Source organism: Bombina bombina, chromosome 4, assembly GCF_027579735.1.
Source record: "Bombina bombina isolate aBomBom1 chromosome 4, aBomBom1.pri, whole genome shotgun sequence".
In the NCBI taxonomy this organism is placed as follows: Eukaryota; Metazoa; Chordata; class Amphibia; order Anura; family Bombinatoridae; genus Bombina; species Bombina bombina.
In genome coordinates this window covers 754,718,267-754,736,007 of record NC_069502.1, presented here as the reverse complement: position 1 = coordinate 754,736,007, position 17,741 = coordinate 754,718,267, and the positions used below count along the sequence as shown (strand labels likewise).

The following is a 17,741-nucleotide window of genomic DNA, read 5'->3' as shown; positions in this document are numbered from 1 at the left end:
AATGGTGAAAAAAATGGTCAGAAAAAAATCCACTGTTTATTTGAAATTCAAAGTAAGTGTTGTAGCTTTGCATACCTAATTATGCAATTCTACTGTATTTAATTATCCTTATTGGTGCTGTACATATTGTATTTGTTTAAACTAATTATTAGTATACTAAATGTAAGCACTGGAAGAAGTGATAATTGGAACTATATTTGGTGGTGCTGGTATTTTATTTACTTCTAGAGCAATCTGTGAAATGCAACAGAATTTTGGCTATTGAACATTATTATTTTTTCTTACCTCTAGTTCAAAACTGAGTACTAATCCAGTATTTACTTTCCTTGTTTATACAGGTGACCTGTAACAGTTTTACTATCAGTAATGGAGAACTCCTGGACGTTGCTGTTGGCATATATCCCAGGTAATGCACACACTACTCCTTTCAGAATAAGTTGTAAGATCTTTTGGAAGCTAACTGGATTTATCACAAGGAAAAACCACTTCCACTGTTAAATTACATGGAAATGGTGGTGAAAACCCCCCCAACAAATTCACATGAAACGTGTTTTTTTAAAAATTCATTTTTGACTGATTAAGAAATTATTTATGTAGGTCCGGGATTGATGGCTTTTTCGTTAAAGTAGATATCCTACTGATCTAAAAGAACTGGAGTTGATGTGAGAGAACCTATATTAAATGTCTTTCTTTAAATGGCTAAAACTGAAAATATATAGACAGAAAAATGACATTTTCTATTAAATCTAAATTGTAATGAAACAATAACCATTAAAAAATAAATCCACTGCATAATAATGACTGACTTGCATACGTTAGAATACCTAAAGTTTTTTTTTTTTTTTTTTTAAATAAACAATTTAGAACTTTAACTTTATTGCCTTTGATTAAGTTAAAAATAACTTCACTCTGGGCTAGATTACAAGTGAAGCGCAAAATATTGCTTTCACTAAAGCGATATTTGCTCTCCACTGAGTAATACCAGTGCACACAAATGTGTGCTGGTATTACAAGTTAGGTGCAATGCGAATGTGAATGCGACCTCGTGTTTGCATTCATAGAAGCGTTGCGCTCACAAGAGCATGCTTCCATATGCTCCAATGAACACATAAATATATATATTATCTATATAAGCATAATAGCAAATATCTATATATTTACAGGAAACACACAGTTCCTATAGACAACAATGTAAAGGCACTTTTCAATGCTGTTTTTTTCCCCACACCGCCAACTTTAGCCCCCAAAAACTGCCTAGTGCAGTTATGTTTTTTTTTAAAAAAATGCAAAAATTTTATATTTTGTAATAGGAACTACACATATTTGGCTAGATTACGAGTCTTGCGTTAGCCTTAAAAAGCAGCGCTGAGAGGTCTCAACGCTGCTTTTTAACGCCCGCTGGTATTACGAGTCTGGCAGGTACAGGTGTACCGCTCACTTTTATTCTGCGACTCGAGCTTACCGCAATTCCCCTTACGTCAATAATTATATTAAGGTTAGGGATAGACTTAGGGTTAGATTTAGGGGTTAATATATTTATTTAGTGTTAGCGATGTGGAAGGCCAGAGGTATAGGGGTTAATAACTTTAGTATAGTGGCGGCAGCGACGTTGGGGGCGGCAAATTAGGGGTTAATAAATTTATGTTGGTTTGGGGCAACATTGGGGGCGGCAGATTAGGGATTAATAAGTGTAATTTAGGTAGCGTCGACATTGGGGGCAGCAAATTAGGGGTTAATAAGTGTAGGTAGGTGGTGGCGATGTCGGGGGCGGCAGATTAGGGTTGTTTAGACTCAGGGTTTATTTTAGGGTGTTAGGTGTAAACATAACTTTTATTTCCCCATAGGAATCAATGGGGCTGCGTTGCGGATCTTTACGCTCCTTTATTGCAGGTGTTAGGCTTTTTTTTAGCCGGCTCTCCCCATTGATGTCTATGGGGAAATCATGCACAAGCACGTAAAACCAGCTCAAAGCAGCGCTTGTATTTGTGTGCGGTATGGAGCTCAACGCAACCATATTACCCGCAAATGCAGGTTTTTGGAAAACCTGTAAAAGCAGCGCTATTAAAGCTGAGCGGTGGAAATAACTTGCAAGTTATTACCGAGCCTGCCATAACGCCAAACTTGTAATCTGACTAAATGTGTATTATTCATCATATCAAAAGGATTTTACCTTTAAATCCTTTTTCTCTTGTTAAGTGTAGTCAGTCCACGGGTCATCCATTACTTATGGAATATATCTCTTCCTAACAGGAAGCTGCAAGAGGATCACCCAAGCAGAGCTGCTATATAGCTCCTCCCCTCACATGTCATATTCAGTCATTCTCTTGCAGCCTAACTAAAGATAGGTCGCTGTGAGAGGTCTGTGGTGTTTTTTAACTTAGTTTATTTCTACAATCAAAAGTTTGTTATTTTTAATTGCACCGGAGTGTGCTGTTTATTCTCAGGCAGCATTAGAAGAAGAATCTGCCTGCGTTTTCTATGATCTTAGCAGACGTAACTAAGATCCACTGGCTGTTCTCATCTGAGGAGTGAGGTAACTTCAGAGAAGGGGAATAGCATGCAGGGCCCCCCTGCAAATGAGGTATGTGCAGTAATTATTTTTCTGAGGAATGGAATTGACTGAGAAAATACTGCTGATACCAATGTAAAGTAAGTTCAGCCTTAAATGCAGTGATAGCGACTGGTATTAGGCTGATGAGTGTGTGTACACTGAATGTATTTTTCTAAGGAATGGAATTGACTCTGAAAATACTGTTAATACTGAAATAATGTATGAGCCTTAACTGCGACTGGTAGCAGGCTTATTAATAACAATTCATAACTTTTCAAATGTATGTTTAAAACGTTTACTGGCATGTTAATCGTTTTTTGTGAGGTACTTGGTGATAAAACTTATTGGGGCATGATTTTTACCACATGGCCATCTTTGTTTTCTGCATAGAAACAGTTTTCTGAGCTTCCCCACTGTTGTAATATGAGTGGGAGGGGCCTATTTTAGCGCTTTTTTGCGCAGTAAAAATTCAGTCACAATCTGTCTACTTCATCCTCCATGATCCAGATCGTCTCTAGAGAGCTCAGGGGTCTTTAAAATTCATTTTGAGGGAGGTAATCAGTCACAGCAGACCTGTGACAGTGTGTTTTGACTGTGAGAAAAACGTTAATTATTAAATTGTTATCCGTTTTTGGGTATTAAGGGGTTAATCATCCATTTGCTGGTGGGTGCAATCCTTTGCTAACTTAATACATTTACTGTGAAAAATTGGTTGCTATAACTATTTTGGTTCATTGTTATTTCAACTGTGACAGCTTTTTGTGCTTCTTAAAGGCACAGTAGCGTTTTTTTTATATTGCTTGTAAATTTATTTAGAAAAGTATTTCCAAGCTTGCTAGTCTCATTGCTCTATGTTTAAAGGCCAATGTGGAGCCCAATAGAAATTTGTGTACTAATTGCATTGATGCTACTTTAAATAAAAGTCAATCTTTACATGTAAAGAAATTATCACCAGACAACGAGGGGGAAGTTATGCCGACTAACTCTCCTCACGTGTCAGTACCTTCGCCTCCCGCTCAGGAGGTGCGTGATTTTGTGGCGCCAAGTACATCAGGAAGGCCCTTACAAATCACTTTGCAAGACATGGCTACTGTTATGACAGAAGTATTATCTAAATTGCCAGAATTAAGAGGCAAGCGCGATAGCTCTGGGTTAAGGACAGAGCGCGCGGATGAGGTGAGAGCCATGTCAGATACTGCGTCACAGTTTGCAGAACGTGAAGACGGAGAGCTTCATTCTGTGGGTGACGGATCTGATCCAGGGAGACTGGATTCAGAGATTTCTAATTTTAAATTTAAGCTTGAGAACCTCCGCATATTGCTAGGGGAGGTGTTAGCGGCTCTGAATGATTGTAACACGGTTGCAATTCCAGAAAAATTATGTAGGTTGGATAGATACTATGCGGTACCGTTGTGTACTGACGTGTTTCCTATACCTAAAAGGCTTACAGAGATTATTAGCAAGGAGTGGGATAGACCTGGTGTGCCTTTTTCACCTCCTCCCATATTTAGGAAAATGTTTCCTATAGACGCCACCACACGAGACTTATGGCAGACAGTCCCTAAGGTGGAGGGAGCAGTTTCTACTTTAGCTAAGCGTACCACTATCCCGGTGGAGGATAGTTGTGCTTTTTCAGATCCAATGGATAAGAAATTAGAGGGTTACCTTAAGAAAATGTGTGTTCAACAAGGTTTTATCTTACAGCCCCTTGCATGCATTGCGCCTGTCACTGCTGTGGCGGCATTCTGGTTTGAGTCTCTGGAAGAGGCCATTCGCACAGCTCCATTGGATGAAATTATGAACAAGCTTAAAGCACTTAAGCTAGCTAACGCATTTGTTTCTGATGCATTTAACCAAACTTACGGCTAAGAACTCCGGATTCGCCATCCAAGCGCGCAGAGCGCTATGGCTTAAATCCTGGTCAGCTGACGTGACTTCTAAATCTAAATTGCTTAATATTCCTTTCAAAGGGCAGACCTTATTCGGGCCCGGCTTGAAAGAAATTATAGCTGACATTACGGGAGGTAAGGGCCATGCTCTACCTCAGGACAGGGCCAAATCAAAGGCCAAACAGTCTAATTTTCGTGCCTTTCGTAACTTCAAGGCAGGAGCAGCATCAACTTCCTCCGCTCCAAAACAGGAAGGAGCTGTTGCTCGTTACAGGCAGGGCTGGAAAGTTAACCAGTCCTGGAACAAGGGCAAGCAGGCCAAGAAACCTGCTGCTGCCCCCAAGACAGCATGAAGAGAGGGCCCCCTATCCGGAAACGGATCTAGTGGGGGGCAGACTTTCTCTCTTCGCCCAGGCTTGGGAAGAGATGTCTAGGATCCCTGGGCATTGGAGATCATATCTCAGGGATATCTCCTGGACTTCAAAACTTCTCCTCCACGAGGGAGATTTCATCTTTCAAGGTTATCAGCAAACCAAATAAAGAAAGAGGCGTTTCTACGCTGTGTACAAGACCTCTTACTAATGGGGGTGATCCACCCAGTTCCGCGGACGGAACACGGGCAGGGATTCTATTCAAATCTATTTGTGGTTCCCAAGAAAGAGGGAACCTTCAGACCAATCTTGGACTTAAAAATCCTAAACAAATTTCTAAGAGTTCCATCATTCAAAATGGAAACTATTCGAACCATCCTTCCCATGATCCAAGAGGGTCAGTACATGACCACAGTGGACTTAAAGGATGCCTACCTTCACATACCGATTCACAAGGATCATTATCGGTACCTAAGATTTGCTTTCCTAGACAGGCATTACCAGTTTGTAGCTCTTCCCTTCGGATTAGCTACGGCTCCAAGAATCTTTACAAAAGTTCTGGGCTCACTTCTGGCGGTACTAAGACCGCGAGGCATAGCGGTGACTCCGTACCTAGACGACATTCTGATACAAGCGTCAAGTTTTCAAACTGCCAAGTCTCATACAGAGATAGTTCTGGCATTTCTGAGGTCGCATGGGTGGAAGGTGAACGTGGAAAAGAGTTCTCTATTACCACTTACAAGAGTTCCCTTTCTAGGGACTCTTATAGATTCTGTAGAGATGACAATTTACCTGACAGAGGCCAGGTTATTAAAACTTCTAAATGCTTGCCGTGTCCTTCATTCCATTCCACACCCGTCAGTAGCTCAGTGCATGGAAGTAATCGGCTTAATGGTAGCGGCAATGGACATAGTACCATTTGCGCGCCTGCATCTCAGACCGCTGCAGTTGTGCATGCTAAGTCAGTGGAACAGGGATTACTCAGATTTGTCCCCCCTACTAAATCTGGATCAAGAGACCAGAGATTCTCTTCTATGGTGGCTTTCTCGGCCACATCTGTCCAAGGGGATGACCTTTCGCAGGCCAGATTGGACGATTGTAACAACAGACGCCAGCCTTCTAGGCTGGGGCGCAGTCTGGAACTCCCTGAAAGCTCAGGGATTATGGACTCAGGAGGAGAAACTCCTCCCAATAAATATTCTGGAATTAAGAGCAATATTCAATGCTCTCCTAGCTTGGCCTCAGTTAGCAACTCTGAGGTTCATCAGATTTCAGTCGGACAACATCACGACTGTGGCTTACATCAACCATCAAGGGGGAACCAGAAGTTCCCTAGCGATGTTGGAAGTCTCAAAGATAATTCGCTGGGCAGAGTCTCACTCTTGCCACCTGTCAGCGATTTACATCCCAGGCGTGGAGAACTGGGAGGCGGATTTTCTAAGTCGCCAGACTTTTCATCCGGGGGAGTGGGAACTTCATCCGGAGGTCTTTGCTCAACTGATTCATCGTTGGGGCAAACCAGATCTGGATCTCATGGCGTCTCGTCAGAACGCCAAGCTTCCTTGTTACGGATCCAGGTCCAGGGACCCGGGAGCGATGCTGATAGATGCTCTAACAGCCCCTTGGGTCTTCAACATGGCTTATGTGTTTCCACCATTCCCGATGCTTCCTCGTTTGATTGCCAAGATCAAACAGGAGAGAGCTTTGGTGATTCTGATAGCGCCTGCGTGGCCACGCAGGACCTGGTATGCAGACCTAGTGGACATGTTGTCCTGTCCACCGTGGTCTCTGCCTCTGAGACAGGACCTTCTAATTCAGGGTCCTTTCAACCATCCAAATCTAATTTCTCTGAGGCTGACTGCATGGAGATTGAACGCTTGATTCTATCAAAGCGTGGCTTCTCGGAGTCGGTTATTGATACCTTAATACAGGCTAGGAAGCCTGTTACCAGAAAAATTTACCATAAGATATGGCGTAAATATTTATATTGGTGCGAATCCAAGAGTTACTCATGGAGTAAGGTTAGGATTCCTAGGATATTGTCCTTTCTACAAGAGGGTTTAGAAAAGGGCTTATCTGCTAGTTCGTTAAAGGGACAGATTTCTGCTCTGTCTATTCTTCTACACAAACGTCTGGCTGAAGTTCCAGACGTTCAGGCTTTTTGTCAGGCTTTAACTAGGATTAAGCCTGTGTTTAAGACTGTTGCTCCGCCGTGGAGCTTAAACTTAGTTCTTAATGTTCTTCAAGGCGTTCCATTTGAACCCCTTCATTCCATTGATATCAAGGTGTTATCCTGGAAGGTTTTGTTTTTGATGGCTATTTCCTCGGCTCGAAGAGTCTCTGAGTTATCTGCCTTACATTGTGATTCTCCTTATCTGATTTTTCATTCAGACAAGGTAGTTCTGCGTACTAAACCTGGGTTCTTACCTAAGGTAGTTACTAACAGGAATATCAATCAAGAGATTGTTGTTCCATCACTGTGTCGTAACCCTTCTTCAAAGAAGGAACGACTTTTGCATAATCTGGACGTAGTGCGTGCCCTGAAGTTCTATTTGCAGGCAACTAAAGATTTTCGTCAAACTTCTTCCCTGTTTGTCGTTTACTCTGGACAGAGAAGAGGTCAAAAGGCTTCGGCTACCTCTCTCTCTCTTTGGCTTCGTAGCATAATACGTTTAGCCTATGAGACTGCTGGACAGCAGCCTCCTGAAAGGATTACAGCTCATTCTACTAGAGCTGTGGCTTCCACCTGGGCCTTTAAAAATGAGGCCTCTGTTGAACAGATTTGCAAGGCTGCGACTTGGTCTTCGCTTCACACCTTTTCAAAATTTTACAAATTTGACACTTTTGCTTCTTCGGAGGCTATTTTTGGGAGAAAGGTACTTCAGGCAGTGGTTCCTTCTGTTTAATGTTCCTGCCTTGTCCCTCCCTTCATCCGTGTACTTTAGCTTTGGTATTGGTATTCCATAAGTAATGGATGACCCGTGGACTGACTACACTTAACAAGAGAAAACATAATTTATGCTTACCTGATAAATTTATTTCTCTTGTAGTGTAGTCAGTCCACGGCCCGCCCTGTCTTTAAGGCAGATCTAAATTTTAATTAAACTCCAGTCACCACTGCACCCTATGGTTTCTCCTTTCTCGTCTGCTTTGGTCGAATGACTGAATATGACATGTGAGGGGAGGAGCTATATAGCAGCTCTGCTTGGGTGATCCTCTTGCAGCTTCCTGTTAGGAAGAGATATATTCCATAAGTAATGGATGACCCGTGGACTGACTACACTACAAGAGAAATAAATTTATCAGGTAAGCATAAATTATGTTTTTTTTAACTTCATTTCTGCAGTGTCCTTTACTTCCTGCTCCAGCCCCTCATGGAGGAGGAGGCCTCAACAGGAAGGCAAATATATAGGGCCAGATTACAAGTGAGTGCTAATTAATGCTCCCACTCGAAACTTAGAATATCACATGCACATTCATCTATTCCCCCAAAGCAGTCAATGGAGAAAAAAGTGGAAAAAACACCCCACTCTCACGCAAACTCGATTGCAAATTCTCATGTGCTCTACATATTTCTTTTACTATATATATATATATATATATATATATATATATATATATATATATATATATATATATATACATATACAGTATCTCACAAAAGTGAGTACACCCTCACATATTTTATTATATCTTTTCATGTGACAACACTGAAGAAATGACACTTTTCTACAATGTAAAGTAGTGAGTGTACAGCCTGTATAACCGTGTAAATTTGTTTCCCCTCAAAATAACTCAACACACAGCCATTAATGTCTAAACCATTGGCATCAAAAGTGAGTACACCCCTAAGTGGAAATGTCCAAATTGGGCCCAAATATCCATTTTCCCTCCCCGGTGTCATGTGACTCGTTAGTGTTACAAGGTCTCAGGTGTGAATGGGGAGCAGGTGTGTTAAATTTGGTGTTATCGCTCTCACACTCTCTCATACTGGTCACTGGAAGTTCAACATGGCACCTCATGGGAAAGAACTCTCTGAGGATCTGAAAAAAAGAATTGTTGCTCTACATAAAGATGGCTAGGAATTAAGAAGATTGCCAAGACCCTGAAACTGAGCTGCAGCACGGTGGGCAAGACCATACAGCAGTTTCACAGGATAGGTTCCATTTAGAACAGGCCTCGCCATGGTCGACCAAAGAAGTTAAGTGCACGTGCTCAGTGTCATATCCAGAGGTTGTCTTTGGGAAATAGACGTATGAGTGCTGCCAGCATTGTTTCAGAGGTTGAAGGGGTGGGGGGTCAGCCTGTCAGTGCTCAGACCATACGCCGCACACTGCATCAAACTGGTCTGCATGGCTGTCGTCCCAGAAGGAAGCCTCTTCTAAAGATGATGCACAAGAAAGCCCGCAAACAGTTTGCTGAAGACAAGCAGACTAAGGACATGGATAACTGGAACCATGTCCTGTGGTCCGATGAGACCAAGATAAACTTATTTGGTTCAGATTGTGTCAAGCGTGTGGCGGCTACCAGGTGAGGAGTACAAAGACAAGTGTGTCTTGCCTACAGTCAAGCATGGTGGTGGGAGTGTCATGGTCTGGGCCTACATGAGTGCTGCTGGCACTGGGGAGCTACAGTTCATCGAGGGAACCATGAATGCCAACATGTACCTTCGGAGACTGGGCTGCAGGGCAATATTCCAACATAACAACCCCAAACACTCCTCCAAGACGACCACTGCTAAAGAAGCTGAGGGTAAAGGTGATGGACTGGCCAAGCATGTCTCAAGACCTAAACCCTATTGGGCATCTGTGGGGCATCCTCAAATGGAAGGTGGGGGAGTGCAAGGTCTCTAACATTCACCAGCTCTGTGATGTCGTCATGGAGAAGTGGAAGAGGACTCCAGTGGCAACCTGTGAAGCTCTTGTAAACTCCATGCCCAAGAGGGTTAAGGCAGTGCTGGAAAATAATGTAAGCCACACAAAATATTGACACTTTGGGCCCAATTTGGACATTTCCACTTAGGGGTGTACTCACTTTTGTTGCCAACGGTTTAGACATTAATGGCTGTGTGTTGAGTTATCTTGAGGGGACAGCAAATCTACACTGTTATACGGTCTGTACATTGTAGCAGAGTGTAATTTCTTCAGTGTTGTCACAGGAAAAGATATAATAAAATATTTACAAAAATGTTAGGGGTGTACTTACTTTTGTGAGATACTGTATATATATGTATAGGTATAGACATATACAGATATACAGTATATGGGAATATCTATTTAAAAATTCTTAGAACATATTTTGCTATGTGCAGAACATTGGAATGACAAATATTTATTGTAAACACATAGTTAAAAAACTTTATTAAAAATGAATATTGTATAGACATGTTTTTTTAAAGTTTTCATCTACTTAACTGCAAAAGGGCTACAATGCACTTCTATATATGTATCATTTACTTATATTTGTTTCTATTTATCAAGCAGCGGATGCCGATCACCTGAAACGAAAGTTAAGACACTCCTTAACTTTTAGGTGGCGGATGTAAATCATCCCGATCCCATCAGGATGATTGACAGTCCCTCTTAGTGGCCGATTGGCCGCCAGTGAGCAGGGGGCAGCATTGCACAGCAATGTCCAGCAGATGTGATTCATGACAGTGAATCATGTCCGCTCAACATTCAATAAATGGAGCCCAATGAGCTAACTTTGCTTTTAAAAAAGATCAATTTTTACTAGAGGTGTAGAAGTCATTAAGAATAAATATTTATAACACACTAGTCTTTCTTTCTTAAAGTTCTAAATCATTTTATTTTTTTAAATAAAGGACCTAGATTTTCACATCACAAGTATCACTTGTAATTAATTGCTTTTAGGTGTAGAAAAAAAAGCTTATTACAGTGTTTAGCAGTTTAATAAAGTGTTGTTACGTGATTTAATTATTTTGGACATCAAGGCGTCAGCAAGCTGTTAATTGCTATTCATACTTTAAGTTCTTTTTATATGAATTGTCTCTAAAGAATACTTCTTATGGGTTTTTTTTGTATTTTTGTTCTGTTTCAGCATGTCTTTGTTAAACCACAGTTGCGACCCAAACTGCTTGATTGTATTTGATGGAAAATGCCTTCTCCTTCAAACAATCAAAGAAATCTCAAAGGGTGAAGAGGTATGATAATTAACTTGTTCTCTCTTCCATCACAGACACCTGGAGTGGTCAGCATACACCCATTTACATTCCTAAGTGCTGTGTCAACTACAGTTTTAGGTATAAATTATCTCTTGTATCTCATTGGGAGAGGATGATCCATTAATCTGTCGCTACCTGCTGCTGGGATAACTGTGCCATTACTTATCATAAATCACACGCTGTCATCATAAATTCCTATGTCCCCTTCTTAGACTGTAGCCCTACACCCTTTTCGTGTTTGGCTTTTCTTTTAAATACAAAAAAGAAATACTTAGCAGAAAATACTGAGATCCTTAATAATTCCAAAAGCTGTTTATGTTTGTCTTGATATAATAAATCTTACAAGACTTAGGGAGGCTAAATTAATAATTCATTGCTCTAAAATACCCATTCCATAGTTTGTAGAAAGAATTTGTGTAAGCTGTTTTGTCATTCCTGAACAGTGAGTTTAAAATAATTAAAATAACCTACAGTGTAAGCTGCCTGTCACTCTGCAGGAGACCTCACAAGTATTTTATCAGGACGGCATGTGACTAAAATCATGTTTGCTTTGCACTGAGAATCAAGTCACAGCTGATACTTCAGGTTTATAAACTGCAACCGAATGAGTGTCATTTCACATGCATGTTTTTTTTTTAGGGTGCAGAGAGTTTACAGTTAAAAAAGTGTGAAGGAAAGTGAGCATTATGACTGAAATGCAAATCATTTTTTACTTTTATTTAAAGATAACCCTTCTACAGATTACTATTGATATTTTGACCTGCATGACACTCACCTAAGACTAGAAAAGACTCTTCAGTCTTACCTGTTCATGTGCTATTCTATAGGACGTATTCACCAAGAATGATTTCCATTAGGCAGTATAGGCTGTTGCATAGGTATGGTTCTCTGTCAGTGGCATTTTAAGTAAGTTTCTATTTTTTAAAGTTATTCTTGTCAATAGCGGGCCTAATCAACAGAGGGCCCTGATGCTATTTTTTTTTTTTGGGCCCCCATAGGTAACTCAGTAGTAAGCAATAGCAATAATATACATGCTGTTCTGTATAATGATTTTCAGGATAGATAGATAGATAGATAGATAGATATATAGACCTGCAAACTGCACTAATAAAAGGCTCCCCTGCCTTAGGATTGTACATATTCTGCACACTCCTATTGTATAGACAGTTATGGGCCCCCTCCAGCACTTGGTCCCTGATGCCACTGCACCTGCTGCACCAATGGTAGTTCCGCCCCTGATTCTTGTTTATTCTTCCAAAACTGATATGTGAGTGAGGAGAGGTTGTGATGCATACCACTTCCTGTAGATGAACATAAATTCATTATGCACATGATTGGAGCATGCTGGGCTTCTAACCAGAGGAAGAGAGAAATCTCAAAAGCTTGTCTTTTACTATGTAGTGTTAGTCCAATACAAAAAGGTATTACTGCTTACTGCAATACTCTTGTTATTTTGATATTCAACTATTGGACTACTATGGCTACTACAATCTACTTGAATTTACATATTTGTATATACGATATATGTCTATATCTGTCACGCCGCTCCCCAGCTCCGTCCAGTTGCTATGGCCATTGCCATGGACGCGGCGGTTCCTGTGGGTGTGCGGCGATGACGTCATCGCCGCACACCATTTCCCCTCTAATACCGGTCAGATCACCTGTAAGTCCTCTTGGCATGTATGTAAGTACCTGCATTACTTACCTCCAGTGCCCAAGTATAGGTGTTACTGTGTGTGCTCCTTGGTGCTTATTTCTACTGAATTGTTGCATTGCTTTATCATTATTGAATGCTGCCTGTCTGACCACTCTGCCTGTTTAACCCTGAATTGCTGGATTGCCTAATTGTTACTGAACTCTGTCTGTCTGACCACTCTGCTAGTTTAACCCCTGAGTTGCTGGATTGCCTAATTGTTTCTGAACTCTGCTTGCCTCTGACCACTCTTCTTTTTAACCCCTGAACTGCTGTTACTGTGGAATACCTCATTGTTGCCGAACTCTGCTTGACTGACTACTCCCCAGTTATTCTCTGTAGTGCCGAGAAGGATTGCCCCTCTACTGTGAGTACTGTTACCTAGTTTACTTATCTATTCTCTTGTTTTGGGATATTTACTTATCCTTCCACTTGACACCGGGATAAGAAGACTACTGGCCAAGTTTGGTCTGATAGGGAAATATCCCACGAGCATTACATTATACTTGGGCATGGACCCAAATGAGGTAGCTAGAGCAATCTCTCTTCAGGGACAGATGCTGGGAGCTCACACCTGCAAAGTCTGGTTTCCAAATTGGAGACTATTACTACTATGCTCTCCTCACTTGTTGCAGAGAAGAATCCTGTGCCTGTTGCCACACAGCCTGTCCTTGCTGCTAGTACCACAACCTCCTCCCCTGCTTCTGGTAGTATACTGCGGATACCATTGCCTGACAAGTTTGATGGCACTACCGACTGCAGGGGTTTTCTCAACCAGTGCAGAATGCATTTCCGCAATGACCCTCATACCTTCCAGTCTCATCAGTCAAAGGTTACCTTTATTATTTCTTTGTTGAAAGTCAAGGCCCTAGCCTGGGTCTCTACCCTCTTGGAACAGAGTGCTCAACTCCTGAACAATGCTAATACCTTAATCTTCCGTATTTGGGACTTCTGGTCTTACTTCTGCTGCAGAGTACTCTCTCTTGGATCTCCGTCAGAGCAATAGATCTGTGGCACAGTACGCCATCGAGTTTCGCACCTTAGCACTTGAGACCAGTTGGGATAGCAGTGCTCTCAAGGCGGCCTTCCGGAGAGGCCTACATGAACGCATCAAGGATGAGCTCACTTATCGTGATGTTCCCTCTTTCCTGGATGATTTTATAGCACTCTACATCAGTCTGGGTTCTCGCTTTCAGGAAAAACAAGCTGAGAGAGAACTTGCAGAAGCCTTCCCCTCTCGCCCTCCTGCCCGTCCAGCCAATAGACCGCCCCCTACCCTTCCAGCACCTCCAGTTACCTCTGAAGAGGAACCTATGGATCTCTTACCTTAAATCCTCAGAATCTGAAAGACAGTGAAGAAGGAGATTAAGACTGTGCTTCTATTGTGGTTTTAATGCACATCAACTTAAGAATTGTGATATACTACCGGGAAAAGCCAACACTTAGAGGATAAGAGTGTGGTACCTCTAAGCATGGCCACTACTAATCCCCTCAATCTTTTCGGATCTTGGTACCTATTACCCTCACCTTTCTCCAGAACAGAACTCTGTCCACGCTCAGGCCTTTATTGATTCAGGGGCCGAAATTTCCTCTTCTCCAGAAAAAACAATGTCTAAAAATAACCACTCTGGATGGCACTCTCCTTGGATCAGGTTTAATCCATTTCGAATTAGCACCCCTAACCATGACTGTGGGGGTCCTACATTCTCATTGATTCTCCAGCACAACCAAGCTTTAGTATAGTAGACCAGAGTAAAGTCCCAAACAATCCTCCGTTATTAAGGAGGAGTACTTCACAAATAGTTAGAGTATTCTGGCTGCAAAAACATCATCGTGTTTCTCCCTACGTGAGAGCTTGGTATGATATACTGAAAGCCTGCACTGAAAAGTGCCAAAGACAAAGCAAAATGTGTTAAAGTCTCAGTATTTCCAACCACTGAGGATTCATTCTGCGTGCGTTTATGCACTTAAAGAGCGGATGACTTCTTTCCTTCTACTTAAAGGGACACTGAACCCAAAATTTTTCTTTCGTTATTCAGATAGAGCATGCAATTTTAAGCAACTTTCTAATTTACTCCTATTATCAAATTTTCTTCATTCTCTTGGTATCTTTATTTGAAAAGCAAGAATGTAAGTTTAGATGCCGGCCCATTTTTAATGAACAACCTGGGTTGTTCTTGCTGATTGGTGGATTGATTTAACCGACCAATAAACAAGCGCTGAACCAAAAAAATAACTTAGATGCAAATAAAGATAGCAAGAGAATGAAGAAAATTTGATAATATGAGTAAATTAGAAAGTTGCTTAAAATTGCATGCTCTGTCTGAATCATGAAAGAAAAAAAATGGGTTCAGTGTCCCTTTAAGAAAGCGGATCAGCTGTACCTTTTGAAATATATGATCTACCAATAAGATTTAATTCCACTGACATACATACATACTGATATACACACGTGACCATAACGGCAGAGGAACAAACAACACGGAGGCTGAGTTTTTCACCACTAGAGGGTTTGGTTTATGTGTGTCATATAAATAACATTGAGTTCACACACGTGAAGTTACCTAGGAGTCAGCACTGATTGGCTAAAATGCAAGTTGTATAACTGTGTTGATTATGCAAAACTGGGGAATATGTAATAAAGGGATTATCTAACTTTTTAAACAAAAAAAAATCTAGTGTTGACTGTTCTTTTAAATCAGAAACTAAGTAGACAATTTGAGAGTTAATAAATTACGCTCAGATGATAAAGAGTAATAGGTCAGTGATAATCTTGTATAATTTTACACTCAAATTGGAATTGGAATGCTCTCTGGTATGCATGCAGAGCTAAAGATTCTCTCATTTCTTTGCTATTAAACAGGAAAAGGAAGCAACAGTGTGATACCATTTTTTATTACATTGGTTGACCGATATTGAATAACCTTTGCACTAAGATATTACAAATGGCTTCCAATTATTTTGAAGATAATCTACCCTACTGTTTAATTAGATATTTTATTTCATACTCATTTTGCCTAGAATGCAATATGATACAAAAAGAACAACAAATAAAATGTCATTAAAGGGACATAAAACACAAAATTTGTCTTTCATGATTCATACAGAACATGCAAATTTAAAAAACTTTCCAATTTACTTCTATTATCAAATTGTCTTTCGGCTAGATTTAGAGCTCTGCGGCCAAAGGGGTGCGTTAGCTACGCGTGCCTTTTTCCCCCCGCACCTTTTAAAAACCACTGGTATTTAGAGTTCACAGAAGGGCTGCGTTAGGCTCCAAAAAGGGAGCGTATAGCATCATTTACCGCCACTGCAACTCTCAATACCAGCAGTGCTTACGGACACGGCCAGCTTCAAAAACGTGCTTGTGCACGATTCCCCCATAGGAAACAATGGGGCAGTTTGAGCTGAAAAAAAACCTAACACCTGCAAAAAAGCAGCGTTCAGCTCCTAACGCAGCCCCATTGCTTCCTATGGGGAAACACTTCCTAAATCTGCACCTAACACCCTAACATGTACCCCGAGTCTAAACACCCCTAACCTTACACTTATTAACCCCTAATCTGCCGCCCCCGCTATCGCTGACCCCTGCATTACACTTTTAACCTCTAATCTGCCGCTCCGTACACCGCCGCAACCTACATTATACCTATGTACCCCTAATCTGCTGCCCCTAACACCGCCGACCCCTATATTATATTTATTAACCCCTAATCTGCTGCCCCCAACGTCGCCGCCCCCACCTACCTACAATTATTAACCCCTGATCTGCCGACCGGATTTCACCGCTACTATAATAAAGTTATTAACCCCTAATCCGCCTCACTCCCGCCTCAAAAACTCTATAATAAATAGTATTAACCCCTAATCTGCCCTCCCTAACATCGCCGACACCTAACTTCAATTATTAACCCCTTATCTGCCGACCGGACCTCGCCGCTACTCTAATAAATGTATTAACCCCTAAAGCTAAGTCTAAACCTAACCCTAACACCCCCCTAAGTTAAATATAATTTAAATCTAACGAAATAAATTAAATTTTATTAAATAAATTATTCCTATTTAAAGCTAAATACTTACCTGTAAAATAAACCCTAATATAGCTACAATATAAATAATAATTATATTGTAGCTATTTTAGGATTAATATTTATTTTACAGGCAACTTTGTATTTATTTTAACCAGGTACAATAGCTATTAAATAGTTAATAACTATTTAATAGCTACCTAGTTAAAATAATTACAAAATTACCTGTAAAATAAATCCTAACCTAAGTTACAATTAAACCTAACACTACACTATCAATAAATTAATTACATACAAATACCTACAAATAAATACAATTAAATAAACTAATTAAAGTACAAAAAATAAAAAAAGAACTAAGTTACAAAAAATAAAAAAATAATTTACAAACATTATAAAAATATTACAACAATTTTAAGCTAATTACACCTACTCTAAGCCCCCTAATAAAATAACAAAGCCCCCCAAAATAAAAAAAATGCCCTACCCTATTCTAAAATAAAAATTGAAAAGCTCTTTTACCTTACCAGCCCTTAAAAGAGCCTTTTGCGGGGCATGCCCCAAAGAATTCTACTCTTTTGCCTGTAAAAAAAACATACAATACCCCCCCAACATTACAACCCACCACCCACATACCCCTAATCTAACCCAAACGCCCCTTAAATAAACTTAACACTAAGCCCCTGAAGATCTCCCTACCTTGTCTTCACCACGCCGGGTATCACCGATCTGTCCACAAGAGGCTCCGAAGTCTTCATCCAAGCCCAAGCGGGGGCTGAAGAGGTCCATGATCCGGCTGAAGTCTTGATCCAAGCGGGGGCTGAAGAGGTCCATCATCTGGCTGAAGTCTTGATCCAAGCGGGGGCTGAAGAGGTCCATCATCCGGCTGAAGTCTTCTATCAAGCGGCATCTTCAATCTTCTTTCTTCCGGCTCCATCTTCATCCCGCCGACGCGGAACATCCATCCTGGCCGACGACTTCCCGACGAATGACAGTTCCTTTAAGGGACGTCATCCAAGATGGTG

General features: G+C 40.9%; 1 protein-coding gene across 1 annotated transcript in view; it reads left to right on the top strand.

Annotated features, from left to right (window-relative positions):
• Positions 1-344: 344 nt before the first annotated feature.
• LOC128656879 (histone-lysine N-methyltransferase SMYD3) overlaps positions 345-17,741 on the top strand; it is a 619,924-nt gene continuing 602,527 nt past the window's right edge. Inside the window, exons 1-2 of the mRNA XM_053711043.1 lie at positions 345-406; positions 10,872-10,974. Coding sequence (XP_053567018.1) covers positions 10,873-10,974 — 102 coding nt within the window. The 5' untranslated portion in view covers positions 345-406; position 10,872. The remainder of the gene's footprint in view (positions 407-10,871; positions 10,975-17,741) is intronic.